The 15,451-nt window shown below is 36.8% G+C and overlaps 1 protein-coding gene across 1 annotated transcript; it reads left to right on the forward strand.

Moving 5' to 3' along the window:
- Positions 1–13,227: 13,227 nt before the first annotated feature.
- Positions 13,228–15,071, forward strand: LOC113735072 (trans-resveratrol di-O-methyltransferase-like). The gene is made up of 2 exons (XM_027261994.2): positions 13,228–14,062; positions 14,416–15,071. Exons 1-2 carry the CDS (start codon positions 13,280–13,282, stop codon positions 14,725–14,727), a joined length of 1,095 nt encoding a protein of 364 aa, XP_027117795.2. The 5' UTR covers positions 13,228–13,279; the 3' UTR covers positions 14,728–15,071.
- Positions 15,072–15,451: the final 380 nt, after the last annotated feature.

Raw genomic sequence — 15,451 nt, forward strand, 5'->3', positions numbered from 1 at the left:
CTACATATTTCAAGGATTAATTTCACTTTACACCGCTCAATTATTCCCGAATTCCTTCTTTAATCACTAAACTTTAAATTACTTTCTTAAAGTATAATATGTGTCTCACTTTGGTCTTTTAATGTACAAAATCTATCCTATTTTAATTCCTAAATTATAAAATCTATTCCACTTTAATCCCTAAAGAATGATATTTGTCTCACTTAAATATAAAATCTGGCTCATTTTCATCATTAATTTTACCTAAGTGGGACAAAATTTTTATTCGAAAGACTAAAATGTCGCATTTTAAAGTTTAGGAATCAAAGTAATAATCTGAGCATGGGTAAAAGGTGAAAAGTGCAATTAACCCTATACGAATTAGCGGAATGTGTTTTATTTTATATTATTAGAATAAAAGCAAAGCAGTTAGACGCGGTTGTTGGTAGTCGTACGAAAAAATCCAAACTGTTTCCTGATGTTCTTGTTCAGCATCCAGCAGTGATTTTCATTCAATTCTGACCACCCACTCTATATTTTTGTATTCGTTTCGAGCTAAAGAACTAGTAATGATATAGGCAAACAAAATTCCCAACCTTTTTCCTTTGTACAAATTTCTTATATTTAAACGCATGTCATGACGATGAATTGTTTTATTCAATTCCTTGGTACTTCAGTACACACTTTTTATAGTCTTTTCAACCTTTATCCACACCTTGTAAAGTTTTACCACTTGCTAGCCATCTACAATTGGGATCAAAGAGTTACCAGTGAATAGGAGAAAATAAATCCTACACTTGATATTTTATGAAAAAATAAAAATAAAAGGTAAAGAAATTATTAAATATTTAATAGGACTTTCTACTATATCAACCTCGACTTCTCCATTTAACTCATAGACTTTCTTTTTATCCGCCAAACTTGGCACCAATTCACTCTCTTTTTTTTAACTTTTTTTTTTGAAAGGTCAAAATATTTTTAATATTATGTTTTGACCTTTATATTGTTAAAAATTATTAATATATCTCAAATGTTTCAAACTTTATAAATATTGTCCTAAAGTTTGGTATTATTTTTCAAATAAATTCATAATTTTAATTCTAAACTTGTTAATGCTCATTAAAAAATACAAATTGCTACTTGATTGTTCTAATTTCTTTGTATTTTCTTGTTAAATATATTTGAAATATCAAATATATATGAATATACTTTTATTAATATTAACATGTTATTAGGTATTTTACATATAATATTTTAATTTTTAAATAATTTTTATTTATGACGTCATCCAGTTCAATCTTGATCGAATCCGATTGAATCTATTAAACCCTGACCTCTGACCTCGATCGAGTCGATATCCGGTCCGGTTCTGAAAACATAGCTATTTTCTCCTTCACATTACTTGAAGTAACGTTAAATAAGCATCTTGTATCCAGTAAGAGTGGCATTTATACGTTTAAGGTGCAAGGACAAGTCTATCATCATCTTTCTAACCTAATGCATAATGAGATGCACAACACCATCTCTAACATTTCTGCAAACGCAAAGAATGGGATAATATCATGAAGTGCTAGTTTAAGCTAAGCGCGTATTGTACTATTTAACAAGTGGAGCTTTACAATTTTTTAAAAATATTTATTTGGAGTTTTATAGTATAATTTTTTATCATTTTTTCATACCTGTAGATAATTAATACCGAAATGAATAATCATAATAAGATTAGCCATCAAATTGTCGTTGGGTAATACGCTAGGTCGCTACTCCATGAACAGGCCCATGGGGAAATGACGACAATGCAAATGCCAATTGCTTTGAACCAAGTAATTTTGTGAGGAATTTGAGAGCAAGCTATGCACGTGAAAGCAGAACACGGGCTGCTTAGCTACCCAATTTATTTCAGGGAATAACTTCATTTCTTCCCAGAATTTTCCCTGACCAACACTCTTGATGATTTACAATTCACAAATTAGCTCTTGATATACACAAACTTCATTAACTTAACTTGAGGAGACAAAATGGTTTTGAGTGGATGTCATCCCTCACTGGGTCACAATCTGCCTCAAAACTAACTAGGATATACCTGACTATAACCATAAACCCCAGAATAATAATAATAATCATCATCATCATCATCATCCATCCTTTTTAATAGAAAGAACAACAAGATCTTAGTCCTATTACAACTTAATTGTATTTAAGCGAATGCTCTCTAAAAAACTTCTCTCTCTTCTTAGGATCCTCTCTATCTTCTCTCTTCTCGCCACTAGTGATCGTAAGGTTTCATGGCAGCCCTTCAGCCATCGGCTGAGGGGCAAGAATTTTCCCCTACAAAAAAAAAAAATCTTTTTCTCAGCTTTTCTCACAGCCGGCAACATCTCCAATCCAGATTCGGCAGGCTTCTGTTTACAAGGGTGAAGCGGCGGTTATATTTTCCAGAACAGAAGCGGACAAACTTGCAGCACCATTTAGATGGACTTTGGTTGGCAAATTCTCTCATGGACGACCTTCTCTGGAAGATATTCGAAAGTTTTTTGCCTCTTTAAATCTGAAAGACCAAGTCTCCATTGGACTACTGGACTATAGGCATGTCCTTATTAAATGTACAGCTGAAGCAGATTTCAATAGAATTTGGACAAGAGGAATTTGGCAGTTGGGTAAACATCCAATGCGTGTGTTTCGATGGACCAGGGAATTTCATGTGCATAGAGAATCATCTCTAGTTCCGGTTTGGGTAAATCTTCCAACTCTACCTATTCATTGTTTTGACAAACATTCTTTGTTTTCCATACTGTCTCCAGTAGGAAGACCTTTGTTTCTAGATTCGGCAACGGCTGCTGGGATTCGTCCTAGTGTAGCCAGGGTGTGCGTAGAGATAGATGTTGCGAAGCTTGTTGTGCCAAGGGTGTGGGTTGCTGTCGAAGGGGAATCAGGTTTTTGGCAACGTATTGAGACAGAGAATCTTCCTTCGTATTGTTCTTTTTGTTCAAGATTAGGACATTCTCATGAGCACTGCAACAAGAATTTGAAAAAAGATGGGTCTCGGCTGCAACTGAACAACCAGCAAAACCCATACATAGATAGAAATCAGATGATTACTCATCAACCTGGGACTAATCAAACTGATTTGGAGAATAAAGAGGCAGCGAATATATCCACTGTTATTGCAAATGAAATGATAGTGAATGGAGTTGCTGCTACTGCGAATGAAACTGTGATAAACGAGGCTACTTCACAGGAAATTTCAACCACTGCTACGGTGAAAAATGGGATAAAAACTTCAGCAGCAAAGGCCATGGTTGCTGAACCTGCCGTGCTAGTCGTGCAAAAGGAAGTACAAAATCTGCAACACTGCATTATTGATGATGATCCTGCTAATGAAGGAGTAGTAACCCATTTAGAAATTTCAGATGTCAACGTAAACATGGAGACATGTAAGGTGATGAATATGGTTTTGCATGGGGAACATGTAGCAATGGAAAACCAACTGGAGAAACATCATGGCAGTCAAAGTGAAGGGTCCCATGTCCTCAAAGAGAAGCCTTTGAGCACCGAACAACATCATCTGGATGAGAATGCTTTAACATTGGCACAACAGAATCTGACCGACAAAGCTACAACATTTACACAAGCAAATCAGGCCCACAACAACTCAACGAGTGACCATGAGCAATTGGCCGACAAAACCAATGTTGAACTGCAGCTGCTGGCCGACAATAATGTTTTGGAGAATCTCTATGTTGAATTGAGAGGGGTGGAGGATGAAGTTTCTACACAACAGCTGGTAGAAGCAAATCAAATGCCTACTAATGCTGGAAATCTGTCCCCCTGAATTGGTGTCCCACAAGAAAAATTGCTGGAATCATCAATTAATGGCCTAAACATTGATCAAATAGGTGAGGCTGGTGGTGACTTCCGACAACCGCACAGAAAGGGTATGCGGGCTCCAACCCCATCTGACAGACAGTTAAGGTCACAGACATCATCCAAAAATTCATTCCAGGTTCTTTCTTATGATTAATGGATTATTTTGGAATATTAGAGGGATAGCAAAAGCACCAAACTTAAGAAGATTGATTAAATTAGTTCGGATTTATCATGTTCATTTTGTTGTGATTTGTGAGCCAAAACTAGACGTTTCTAAAATCGAACTCATTCGGTTACGTCTATCTTTTGATTATGTGTTTGTTAATTGCTCTAGCGATATTTGGGTTTTCTATAATAATCCTTTTGTTTGCTCGATCGTTGGTAGTTCGGATCAACATATTTCTCTAGATGTTCAAAATCCATTACTACCAAGTTCCATCATTATGTCTTTTGTTCATGCAAAGTGCTCAGTGGATGAGCGTAAAGAGTTATGGACATCATTATTACATGATAAGCCTTCTTTACTTCCTTGGTGTATTGGAGGTGATTTCAACGTTATATTAGCAGCACATGAAAAGCGAGGGGGGCGTCCATTTGCTATAGCGGAAGGAGTGGATTTTATGAATTTTATGGAGGAAGCTGAGGTCCTTGATGTCGGTTTTTCAGGATCTAAATTCACATGGTCTAATAATCGACGGAGTAGAGCTCGGATTTCAAAAAGGTTGGACAGATTTTTAGTCAATGGATCTTGTTTGGATTTTTCAAATGACATTTCGGTACTTCACTTGGCAAGACACCCCTCCGATCATGCACCTTTGAAGGTTTCTTTTGCAACTCGGTCAGATAACAAACCTCGGCCGTTCCGATTTCTGAATGTTTGGACTTCCAAACCAGATCTCTTGGAAGTGATTCGCCATGTTTGGAAACAAGATGTGGGTGGGCCTCCGCTACGCGTATTGTGTTCTAAATTATTGGCAACAAGGAGAGCTATTCAATCATGGAACAAGCAACATTTTGGGAATATTTTTGATGCTGTCCGTTCTTCAAAAATGGCGGTTCAACGAGCTGAGGAGTTGCTAGACCACGATTATTCCGAAGAGTGTCAAATTGAGCTTAATAAGGCACAAGCAGAATTGCGGTATTCAATGTCAATTGAAGAACAGTATTGGAGACAGAAGGCCAGGGTCAAATGGCTTCGTCATGGAGATAGGAATACAAGATATTTTCATGCGGTAGTAAGGCAGAGAAGAGCTCAAGGAATGATACACCGCATCAAAAAGTCCAATGGTGCGTGGGTGGAAAAGGACGATGATATAGCAAGTGAGGCATCGGCATATTTCATTGATCTTTTCACGGGCTCTTTGGAATCATCTACTGATATGCTTCATTTAATTCCGCACTTGGTTACGGAAGAGGATAATGGAAAACTGGAAGCATTACCTTCAATTGAGGAGGTATATGGAGTCATAAAGTTAATGGATGGAGAAAGTGCAGCTGGCCCAGACGGTTTTACAGGCAAATTTTTTACATTTGCTTGGGAAGTGATCGCTCAAGATGTTTACAATGCGGTACTGAGCTTCTTCTGTGGGGCGGAGCTACCACGATTCATCACTTCTACTTCAATTATACTAATTCCAAAGACGCCAAATCCTCAGGAATTCTCTCAATTCAGGCCTATCAGTCTATGCAATTTTTTCAATAAAGTGTTATCTCGAATTTTGACAGACAGGATGGCTTGTTTACTGCCAAAAATCATTTCCCCACATCAGACAGGTTTTGTGAAGGGCCGCAATATAACTGAAAATTTTCTACTAGCTCAAGAGATGGTATCAAGCATGGGGAAAAAGAATAGAGGTGGAAATGTTTTAATGAAACTAGACATGTCCAAGGCATATGACCGGATGTCATGGGGTCATATTATTAATATTCTAAGGAGGTTTGGATTCGGGGAAATATTTATTGACCTTATATGGCGGTTACTCTCTAATGTCTGTTTTCAATCATTATAAATGGTTCCTCCTACGGTTTCTTCAAGTCTTCGAGAGGTCTTCGTCAGGGAGACCCATTATCTCCTGCATTATTCATTATAGGATCTGAGGTTTTATCTAGAGGACTGAATAACCTCACCATGCAATCGAGGTTCCTGGGTTTCAAAGTTCCATATCGGTGTCCGGCTATTACTCACTTGGCATTTGCGGATGATGTTCTTATATTCGCAAATGGATCCTCTTCTTCTCTGAAGGCAATCATGCAGGTGTTACAGGCATATCAAAGGTGTTCGGGGCAGCTCATAAATGTGCAAAAAAGCTGTTATTTGGTCCACCCATCGACGCCACTGGCAAGACGAAGGGTGATTGAACGTATCACTAGGTTTGCCTGGCAGTCATTTCCGATACGTTATTTGGGATTCCCTCTTTATTCTGGAAGATGCAAATCTTCATATTTTGGAGAAGTGTGTCAGTCTATTCTAGGGAGGATTTTGTCATGGAAATCAAGACTGCTTTCCTTTGGAGGCAAAATAGTTCTAATCAAGCACGTGTTGGCTTCTATGCCAATGCATCTAATGTCAGCTGCTGTGATCCCGGCCAAGGTGTTCAAAATTATAGAAAGTTCTTGCTCGAACTTCCTGTGGAGATCATCAACCGACGACTCGAAATTCCACTGGATACGATGGTCTCACTTGTGTTACCCGGTTGAGGAAGGGGGAGTCGGGTTCCGGAGACTATGAGACGTATATCAAGCTTTTTCATGCAAGCTTTGGTGGAATTTCCGAACAGGATCATCCCTGTGGGCATCGTTCATGCAAGCAAAATATTGCGGAAGCCTTCATCCTTGTCAGATCGAACTCAGAACAACGGACTCGGCAATCTGGAGAAGGATGATCAACGTAAGTATACAAGTGGAGCTCTCAATGTTATGGGATGGAGCTTGTCATTTTTGGTATGACAACTGGTTGGGAAGTGGTGCGTTATTTCTACATGCAAAAGTTATCCCAAATTTGTCATTCCAAAATTTTATCACCAATGGTCACTGGAATATAAATCTCTTACATTCGACGATGCCAAGCGACAAACTTACTTCCATTTTGGCACACTCGGTACCAGAGGAAGGGAGTGAAGTTGAAGTCTTTTGGATGCCCACGACATCTGGTAAGTTCTCTCTCCAATCGGCTTTTGGGGACGTCAGGCAGACCCGACACAAGTCAATGGCTTTTACTTACATTTGGCATCCTCAGATTCCTTGGAAAGTCTCATTCTTCATGTTAAGATTGTTTCTGAGAAGACTACTATTACCAGATAGGTTAGGTAAGCTTGGTTTCCAACTTCCCTCAAAGTGTTTTTGCTGCTCCTCGGCATCTGTGGAGTCTATTGAGCACCTATTTGCTAACGGACATATTGCCTCGGTAGTTTGGAACTATTTTGGAAGCCTATGTGGATTCAGGTGTCCAGGATCTTTTTTGCGTCCTCGCATCGTAGGATGGTGGCTACGTTTACATGACTCTGAGACACGACGACTTATCGACCGCATTCTACCTAGTGTACTTTGCTGGCAGATTTGGAAAGCAAGAAATAAAGCAATGTTTGAGGGTGTCCAGATGCAATCATCTGCTATTTGTAAGAACATTTTCTCAGAAATACAGTCTATGGTGGGGATTCATTTCAAACAAGAACTTCAATTGCAGTCTTTTCATCATTTGTATGATTGATCGCATGTATCTGTCGGTAGAATTGCATATAAATTGGTTCGCTGGGAAATAAAGGAGACAGGGAGGTTGATACTCAACACGGATGGATGTTCTAAAGGTAATCCAGGAGTGGGTGGAGGTGGTGGAGTTCTCCGAGATTCATTTGGCGTACCAGTGATTGCTTTCTCGGCTTATCTTGGACAAACTACATCTCTCTGTGCAGAGACTCGGGCCCTCCTTATTGGTCTTCAAACATGTAAAAATAGGGGCTTCGGAAATATAAGGGTTCAATCAGATTCATTGCTCTTAGTTGACATCATTCAGCAGCGTATTCAATGTCCATGGGAAATTCGAAGGGAAATCAGACAGATTTTGAAGCTCTTGGAAGATCCTGCTCATTTATCACACTGTTATCGAGAGGCTAACACAGTTGCTGACGCTTTATCCAATGTCGGAACATCTCATCCCCACCAACAAGTCAAGATTTATGACAGCTTCACTATGCTCCCAAGGGTAGCTCGTGGGGCAATTTTTCTAGACAAGTTGGGTTTGCCCTCAGTTCGGAAAATTAGACGTCTGTAAGAAAAAATATTGTGTATATCTCTTTCATTAATAAAATAAAAAAGTTCAAATAAAAAAAAAATCATCCATCCTTTGCATGGCTACTGGCATTCTGGAAAAGGCATGTAACGTGATTCAGAAATCCCATGTTGATTTACCCACATAATTTGATGAATTATGACTAATTGAGAGGAACTGGATATTACTTCATCATTGCATTAAGTTTTGTTTATGTTGAATTAATAGTAAACAGTCATTTTCTGGAGATGCTATCTACCAATTCGGATGAGTTCTAACTCATTCAAATGAAGTTGAGATAGGCTGTAGATGGCTGTGACAAAGGTTAATTGAACTTTGTCAAATTTAATGTGTTTTTCAGTTGATCTCCATGTTTTTTTTAATTCATTTTTTTACATATATATTTTTCTCAATAAGCTCATTTTGATAGGACATTGTTTGTCGACTTTATTAAGTTTATCACCGAAATTATAGCTGTGTGATTTATTTTAGTCTCGTGACCTGCGCTATCAAGTCCAATTTCTATTTGGCTTGCAATTGAAATCATTCAAGAGTAAGAAAAAAAAAAAACTGCTGAACTAATCAAAGCTTAAGTCAACTAATATTCAACTTCATAAACTCTCTATTCCTCACATGTGCAGTTTAACTTCATAAGCAGAAATTGATATGGCCAGCCAATCAGCCTTGCTAAATTGATCATTGCTATACCAATCAACAATGCAGGGTCTCTTTTTATTAGTTGTCTCATGCCGATTTAATCCATTCAGACTTGTTCATTAAATCAAATTAGCTTCCTGAAAATGAAATCAAAAGGTATCTGCTCACTTCGATAACAAGATATGCAAGTAATATTGGAAACAAAACCAAAAGTGACAAAATATAATTTAAAAGCTTAGTACCCAAACAAATGTGTATATTTTTAATTATGTGTCGTAATTCTTTTTTAAGATGTTTGACAGACTAACTGCACTGCAAATATAGCAACAAATCAAAGTCAAGAAACAAAAGTTTAGCCCATTCTGGAGTTCAATATAATATAATCAAAGTTTAAATTGTATAAAGGGTGCACATATAACGCTCGTTAAAATATATTTCAAATGTTATATTTTTTTAAAATGTAAGATTAATTAGATAAAGTAAATAAATATAAGAGAGGGTAGGTAAGATTAAATAAGAAAAGTATATAAATACAAGAAAAGATAATAATTGTTACTATGTGTATATATATGATACGTTAAGTGAATATTATCTAAGACACCCATTAGTAAAACCGAAGTTTAAGTTCTTCAAATATTCAAATCAAATATTTGTACTTATATATATATTTTCTTTGCGAGGATTTTGGTTCCTTTAACACTTGTATAGGCTTTCCTTTCTCCATCTGTACAATAACAAGGAAAGCTTTCCAAATTTACATGTGTTAAAAAATGTCTGCCTGTGTTGAATTTTCAAAATAAAGAACTTTTAAATTAAGAATTGTGTTATCTTGTGGCCATTAAGACTTGTAAATCATACCAAACTCACCGTATAAATATACATCCTAACAATTACTACTATACCTTATTTTTATAAAATTTCTTTATTTAACTTTACATTTCTAAGATATTTACATGTGAACTTCATCTTAACAACAAGTGCTTAATGGACACTTATTAGATAGGACCCTAAATTAAAGACTACTTCATTTACTTTAGCATCATGCCGTGCTCAATTACCCCATATTTTACAGGTCGAAAGTGAGTACTAATTTGATATTGATTAACAATAATGGCGAGTACTCATTTTCGAATCCATCAGAGTTGTCAGTCTCTCATAGCAGGATGAAAACAAGTCTTAACGTTTCAATTAAAAAATCGATCGCTATATTTAGGACAAGATATAAAGTTTCTTAAGCATTGCAATACATCAGATCGTTGTGAAAATTAAGAGAATTTGCTCAAGAATGACGCATCGACGTAAACTTCAACTCAACCATGACTCAAAAGTTGTGACTATTTAAATTTCTTTTTCTTCACCTTCCAAACAAGAAGCACCACCTGCAGCATGCATTACGTGATTTTCTCAAGTGATAATACGAGTCGACACAAAGAACAATTAATTAACAAGCGCTGATTATACACTTTAATTTAAGCACGTCTCCAGAAACAATGAATTATGTGTAGTCACACCAAGAAGGAGGCTGAGTTACCCATATACTCATATATGAATTGGTCAATGATGGGTTACAATTTTATCATTTATTTTATTATTAATTTTTCCTATTACCTAACCTGATGTGGATTAATTATTAGATTCGATTTATTTTTCGTAATTTGTATTTATTTCAGGGAATAGAATGAAAATATGATAACAAGCGCCAATTTTACGATCATCGGGAAAGAATTAAAAAAGAAGGCACTCAAGGGCATTTTTGGAACAAAGGAGGCGCAGCCCTTTTTGGTAATTTGGCCGAAGAAAGAAAAAAGGGAAGTCTTCGGTTTTCTTGATAGCCGCAGACACCGCACAAGAGTAGGAGGAACCAGACCTTCAAAAGTTGCCGGCTTTTAAGGATTCTCACGGAATTAAGGTTAGTAAAAAGTTGTCCAAAAGTCTGCTGACTTTGACAAAAAAGATAGTTTTTCTTTTGACTTTTCTGGAGTAGCTTTTCTTTCTTCAGATAGTAGGACCTCTAGCTTAGTTTAGTTTTGGACTTTTTCCATGTCATCTTCTTGTGGTTTCTCTTATGCGTATGTAAAGACCAAGTGGAAACATTGAATTCCTTCCTGTAGCTTGTCTTTCTTCTTGATTACTACGAATTGAATTTCCCCGATTTCAAGGGACAATGGCCGCGGTTTCCTTTACAATTTCCTGTGGGTTTTGTTCATCAAATATGAATTAAATCCCCTCCTCTAGTCAAGGAACAACGAATGGTTTGAGTCGCCTAAAATTGTGAGATCGATTTAATTTTATCTATTTCTTTTATTTATTGGTATTCGCATATTCCCTGGTTTCAATGTTTGTGATTATTCAATTAATTGATTGTCTTAGATCCTGACAGGTGCCGAACCTGTGCAATAATAAATACCTACTCGAGAAAAATACAGATTTTGTATATAGCGGTGAGTAGGGTCGAATCCACAGGGACTGGGGATAATTCGTTTCTTCTAGAGTCCAAAGTATGGGGGGTTTTGGATTAAATGCTAACTAAATAAATTAACTGCAGAAAATAATTAATTAAAAGAAATAACTAGGAGAAACTCTAGCCAAGGGTATACTTCAGAAATGGTTCATGCACTGATCATTGATGCAAAAATGATCCCAACATTTATTAATAGATTGGTTATAGTTGTCATGCACGCGATAAACAACCAACCCTTCCTTAATTTATCGATAGCTAAGGTACGACCGTTAGCTATTTCTCTAACCCAAAAACAACCCTAGGTACGACCGTAGGATTTAATTTCTAGATTGCATTAATAATTAGAAAGGCCCAATCCTAACTAACAAACACGCTACGAGGGTTTGTTTAAATTAGATCGTATGCTCCCCTGACATAAACCCAATTACGCCAGTTGCTACTGAGATAAAGATAACGAACAATTACGGATTCAATTATCCCTATTTAGCAAAATAGCCTATGTGACTAATTAAATATTGCGCATCTATTCAATCACTCACACGAGCTATAGCAATTAAAAGCAGGAAACATATAAATACCAATAAATTAAGGAAGCAATTAAAATAAATTAGATCTCACAGTAATTGTTGAACCAAATCTTCAGTTGTCCCCTTGACTAGAATTAAGAGGTTAGTCCTCCATTAATGGAGAACAACCATGCGAAAAAGCTAAGAAAAAAAAAACTAAAACTATGCTAAAAGCCTAAACTAAAACTATTGATTGATCAGAGTTCTCAGTACATTTGTCTCCCTTTTTAAAGCCAAAAGGAAGTCTAATGCTATCTCTAGTGGTCTCCACACCAAATTCAAAGTCTTGTACGTTTCTTTTCCTAAAGTCCAAATGACTCATGCTTCTTATCCGTGGTCCCCACACATGTGGACAAAACCTCCAAAGTACTTGTTGTTCCAAGTCTCTCTACGTTGCTTTCTTTGAAAAACCCAAATGCCTTGCACTAGCTTGTGGTCCCCACCAATTCAAGAGTCCAGGGTCCTTAGAAGTCTCCATTTTCCCATAAAAGTCCCTCCTTTTTGGTAATTTTCTGCTTTGTTCCTGAAATTAAGCTCCAATACCAAATATAAGTAAATATTAATAATTAAAACAATATTTGGCAAGAATAAAAGGGGAAATTAACAATAAAATTACTAACAATTAACACCCTATCAGATCCGAATAATCAGTTAATTTGATAATCTATTGTCAATTGGGACGTTAAATCTATAATTGTTTAATTGTCTCAAAATAGTGACAACTGACATGATTAGATTTGTGTCAGGGAGATACGCGAGCTAACTTAAAATAACCCAGGTAGTGCGTTATTTTGTTAGAATAGGGCCCCTCTAATACGTAAGGCAATTGGGGAATTAAATCTTACGGGCGTACTTAAGATTATTTTTCAATTAGAACAGTGATTAACGTGCGTACCTTAGTCACCGATACAGTAAGGAGGGGTTGACTGTCATCGCTTGTTTGGCAGTTGTAACCTATTTATTAGTAAATACTTGGAATTGCCTTTGTTTCGATGATCAATTAGGTGAATCATTGCTGAAGTTATTTCCTGGCTAGCTCGTTAGTTATCATTCATTTGACTTTAGTAAATTGTTATTTAATTTTTAGTAGTTTCTTGAATTTTATTTGCATTTATTTGATTGTCACCTTCTACGTAAAAACACTCCCTGATTACTGTGAATTTGAAAAGAAACAGTTACACCCAGTCTCTGTGGATTCGATCCTGCTTATCACTACTACAAAAATTAACTTTAGTTGAGCAGGTTTTTATTATTGCACAGACCCGACACCTGTCAGTCAAGAAAAGGAAACTGATGTCAGCTGCCTTTGGATCCTTTTTTCTGAGTTGATTTCATTGTTTATTTTTCTAACAGGTTCTTGTCAGACTATTAGAAGAAATTATTGCAACATTATTCCTGTGAATCCCATAATCCGCCTATAAAATGCGAGTTCTACTTGCAATTCCCACCACCAAAAAGCGCAAAAAATCCTAGAATTTCAAACAAAAAATGGATTTGGCTAGAAATATTGGTGATCATACTGATGAGCTTTTTCAAGCACAAGCTCACATATGGAACCATATATTCAACTTCATAAATTCTATGTCCCTCAAATGTGCAATTCAATTAGACATTCCAGATGTTATTCACAAGCATGGCCAGCCGATGACCCTCGATCAATTGATCGATGCTCTTCCCATCAAGAATGAAAAAGCCCCATTCGTTTATCGTCTCATGCAGATTTTGATCCACTCAGGCTTCTTCATTGAAGCAAAGATTCCTGGAAATGAGAATGATAATCAAAAGGGTTATCTGCTCTCTTCTGCTTCTGAACTTCTTTTAAAGAGCAACCCTTTTAGCGTGACGCCATTTTTACTGGCCATGCTCGATCCCGCCTTGACTGATCCATGGCACCATCTCAGCCAGTGGTTTCAGAACAGCGATGAAAGCCCATTTTATACTTGCCATGGGAGGTCACTTTATGATTTTGCGAGCCATGAGTCTCAGCTTAATCAATTCTTTAACGAAGCAATGGCTAGTGATGCCCGGATGGTTAGTAGCGTGGTGACCAAAGATTGTAAGCACGTTTTTGAGGGTTTGAATTCATTGGTTGATATTGGAGGTGGAACTGGAACCTTTGCTAAGGCAATTGCTGATGCTTTCCCTCGCCTGAAATGCACTGTGCTTGATCTTCCTCATGTTGTTGATGGCTTGGAGAGTAGTAAGAACTTGGCCTATGTTGGAGGTAACATGTTTGAAGCCATTCCTCCTGCAGATGCTGTTTTAATGAAGGTATGAAATCGATGTTGCACGTTTTCTAGTTGACAATTTTCTTTTATAGAAGTTTTATTTAGGTTTTCATCCTAACTGCCTGAGATCATAGGATTAAAATTCACCAATTATGGGAAGTGTCAACTTCAAAAGTAAGATTGAGCAGAAGAAATTGAGGCTATGCTTAATCTAAGAACTGCATTATGAAGAGGGACAGAAAAAGAACAAAGTTTTAAACGTCAAATTGATGGCATGTGTTTGGTACTATAGGAGAATAGTTTTGTTTTTTCTTTTTGACGCAAAAAGCTTTAGATGGGGTGTAATGTCTCTAACAAAAATTTTCTTTCATTGTGATACAATTTGCAATCGAGCAGTGGATATTGATTGATTGGAGCGATGATGAGTGTGTACAAATACTAAAAAAATGTAAAGAAGCAATTCCTAGCAAGGAAAAAGGAGGCAAAGTGATAATTGTTGACACGTTCTGCAAAAGCCAGCAGAAAGGGGATGATGATCACGAGGCGATTGAGACCCAACTGTTCTATGATATGGGGGCGATGGTTCTAGTCAAAGGAAGGCAAAGAAATGAGAAAGATTGGGCGAAACTTTTCTCTGAGGCAGGATTCTGTGACTATAAGATAACTGCAGTATTGGGCTTGCGATCTATCATTGAGGTTTATTATTAATTAATTAATATGTCTTTTGAAAATGTTGTTTGTGCTAAAAAGTGATGAACCTTTAGTTAGGGTGTTCAGAATAAATTTTATGGCTTTGGAGTGTTTGTTTTACTCATTTATTGGCAATAGACAAATTGCCAAAGTCCATCTTGAAGCTGAACGTGGGCGGCTGATCAATTTGGTTCGTGCTTGTATCTTGAACCAGATTTACTTGCAAAGTTCACCAGATTGTCTGGCAATTGGGCATTGAATGAGAAGAGAAAAATTACAGCCGCTTGTAGGATCCTTACTAGTATAAATAAATGCCATTTCCTCAGTTGAAGGGCACCAAAGCTCAAGTGAAAGATAGGAAATGAACGAGTTCAATTGTGGAGTGAGTGTTTGAGCAGATATCTCAAGAGTGAGCCTCTGATAAATTAGACCAAATATTCTCAACAGTGAGGCTCAATTATTAGTGTCTAATATAAATGTATTTTTTCTGTTGTTATTATATATATTTTGAGTGTAATAAAATTGTTTGTTTAGCTCCTTTATATAAAGGATTTAATTCATTGATTTGGTATTAAACCCCACCACAATCCAACATTGGAATGCGTCCAAATCCCAGCCTGGAATGCAAAGCAAGCACATTATGTATAAATGGTGTGGAGTTGAGGTAGCTAAGGACAATAACTGTTTCCAACATTGTTGAAGTAGATGCATCGCTTCCACTTTAAATTCAGCCATTACAGCT

This window comes from Coffea arabica, chromosome 3c (genome assembly GCF_036785885.1).
Source record: "Coffea arabica cultivar ET-39 chromosome 3c, Coffea Arabica ET-39 HiFi, whole genome shotgun sequence".
Lineage (NCBI taxonomy): Eukaryota > Viridiplantae > Streptophyta > Magnoliopsida > Gentianales > Rubiaceae > Coffea > Coffea arabica.

Excerpts from the sequence above, each read along its gene's own strand:
- LOC113735072 (XM_027261994.2), top strand. The coding sequence starts at position 13,280 with ATGGATTTGGCTAGAAATATTGGTGATCATACTGATGAGCTTTTTCAA. Across the intron at positions 14,063-14,415 it reads CAGATGCTGTTTTAATGAAG|TGGATATTGATTGATTGGAG; the intron begins GTATGAAATCGA and ends GCAATCGAGCAG.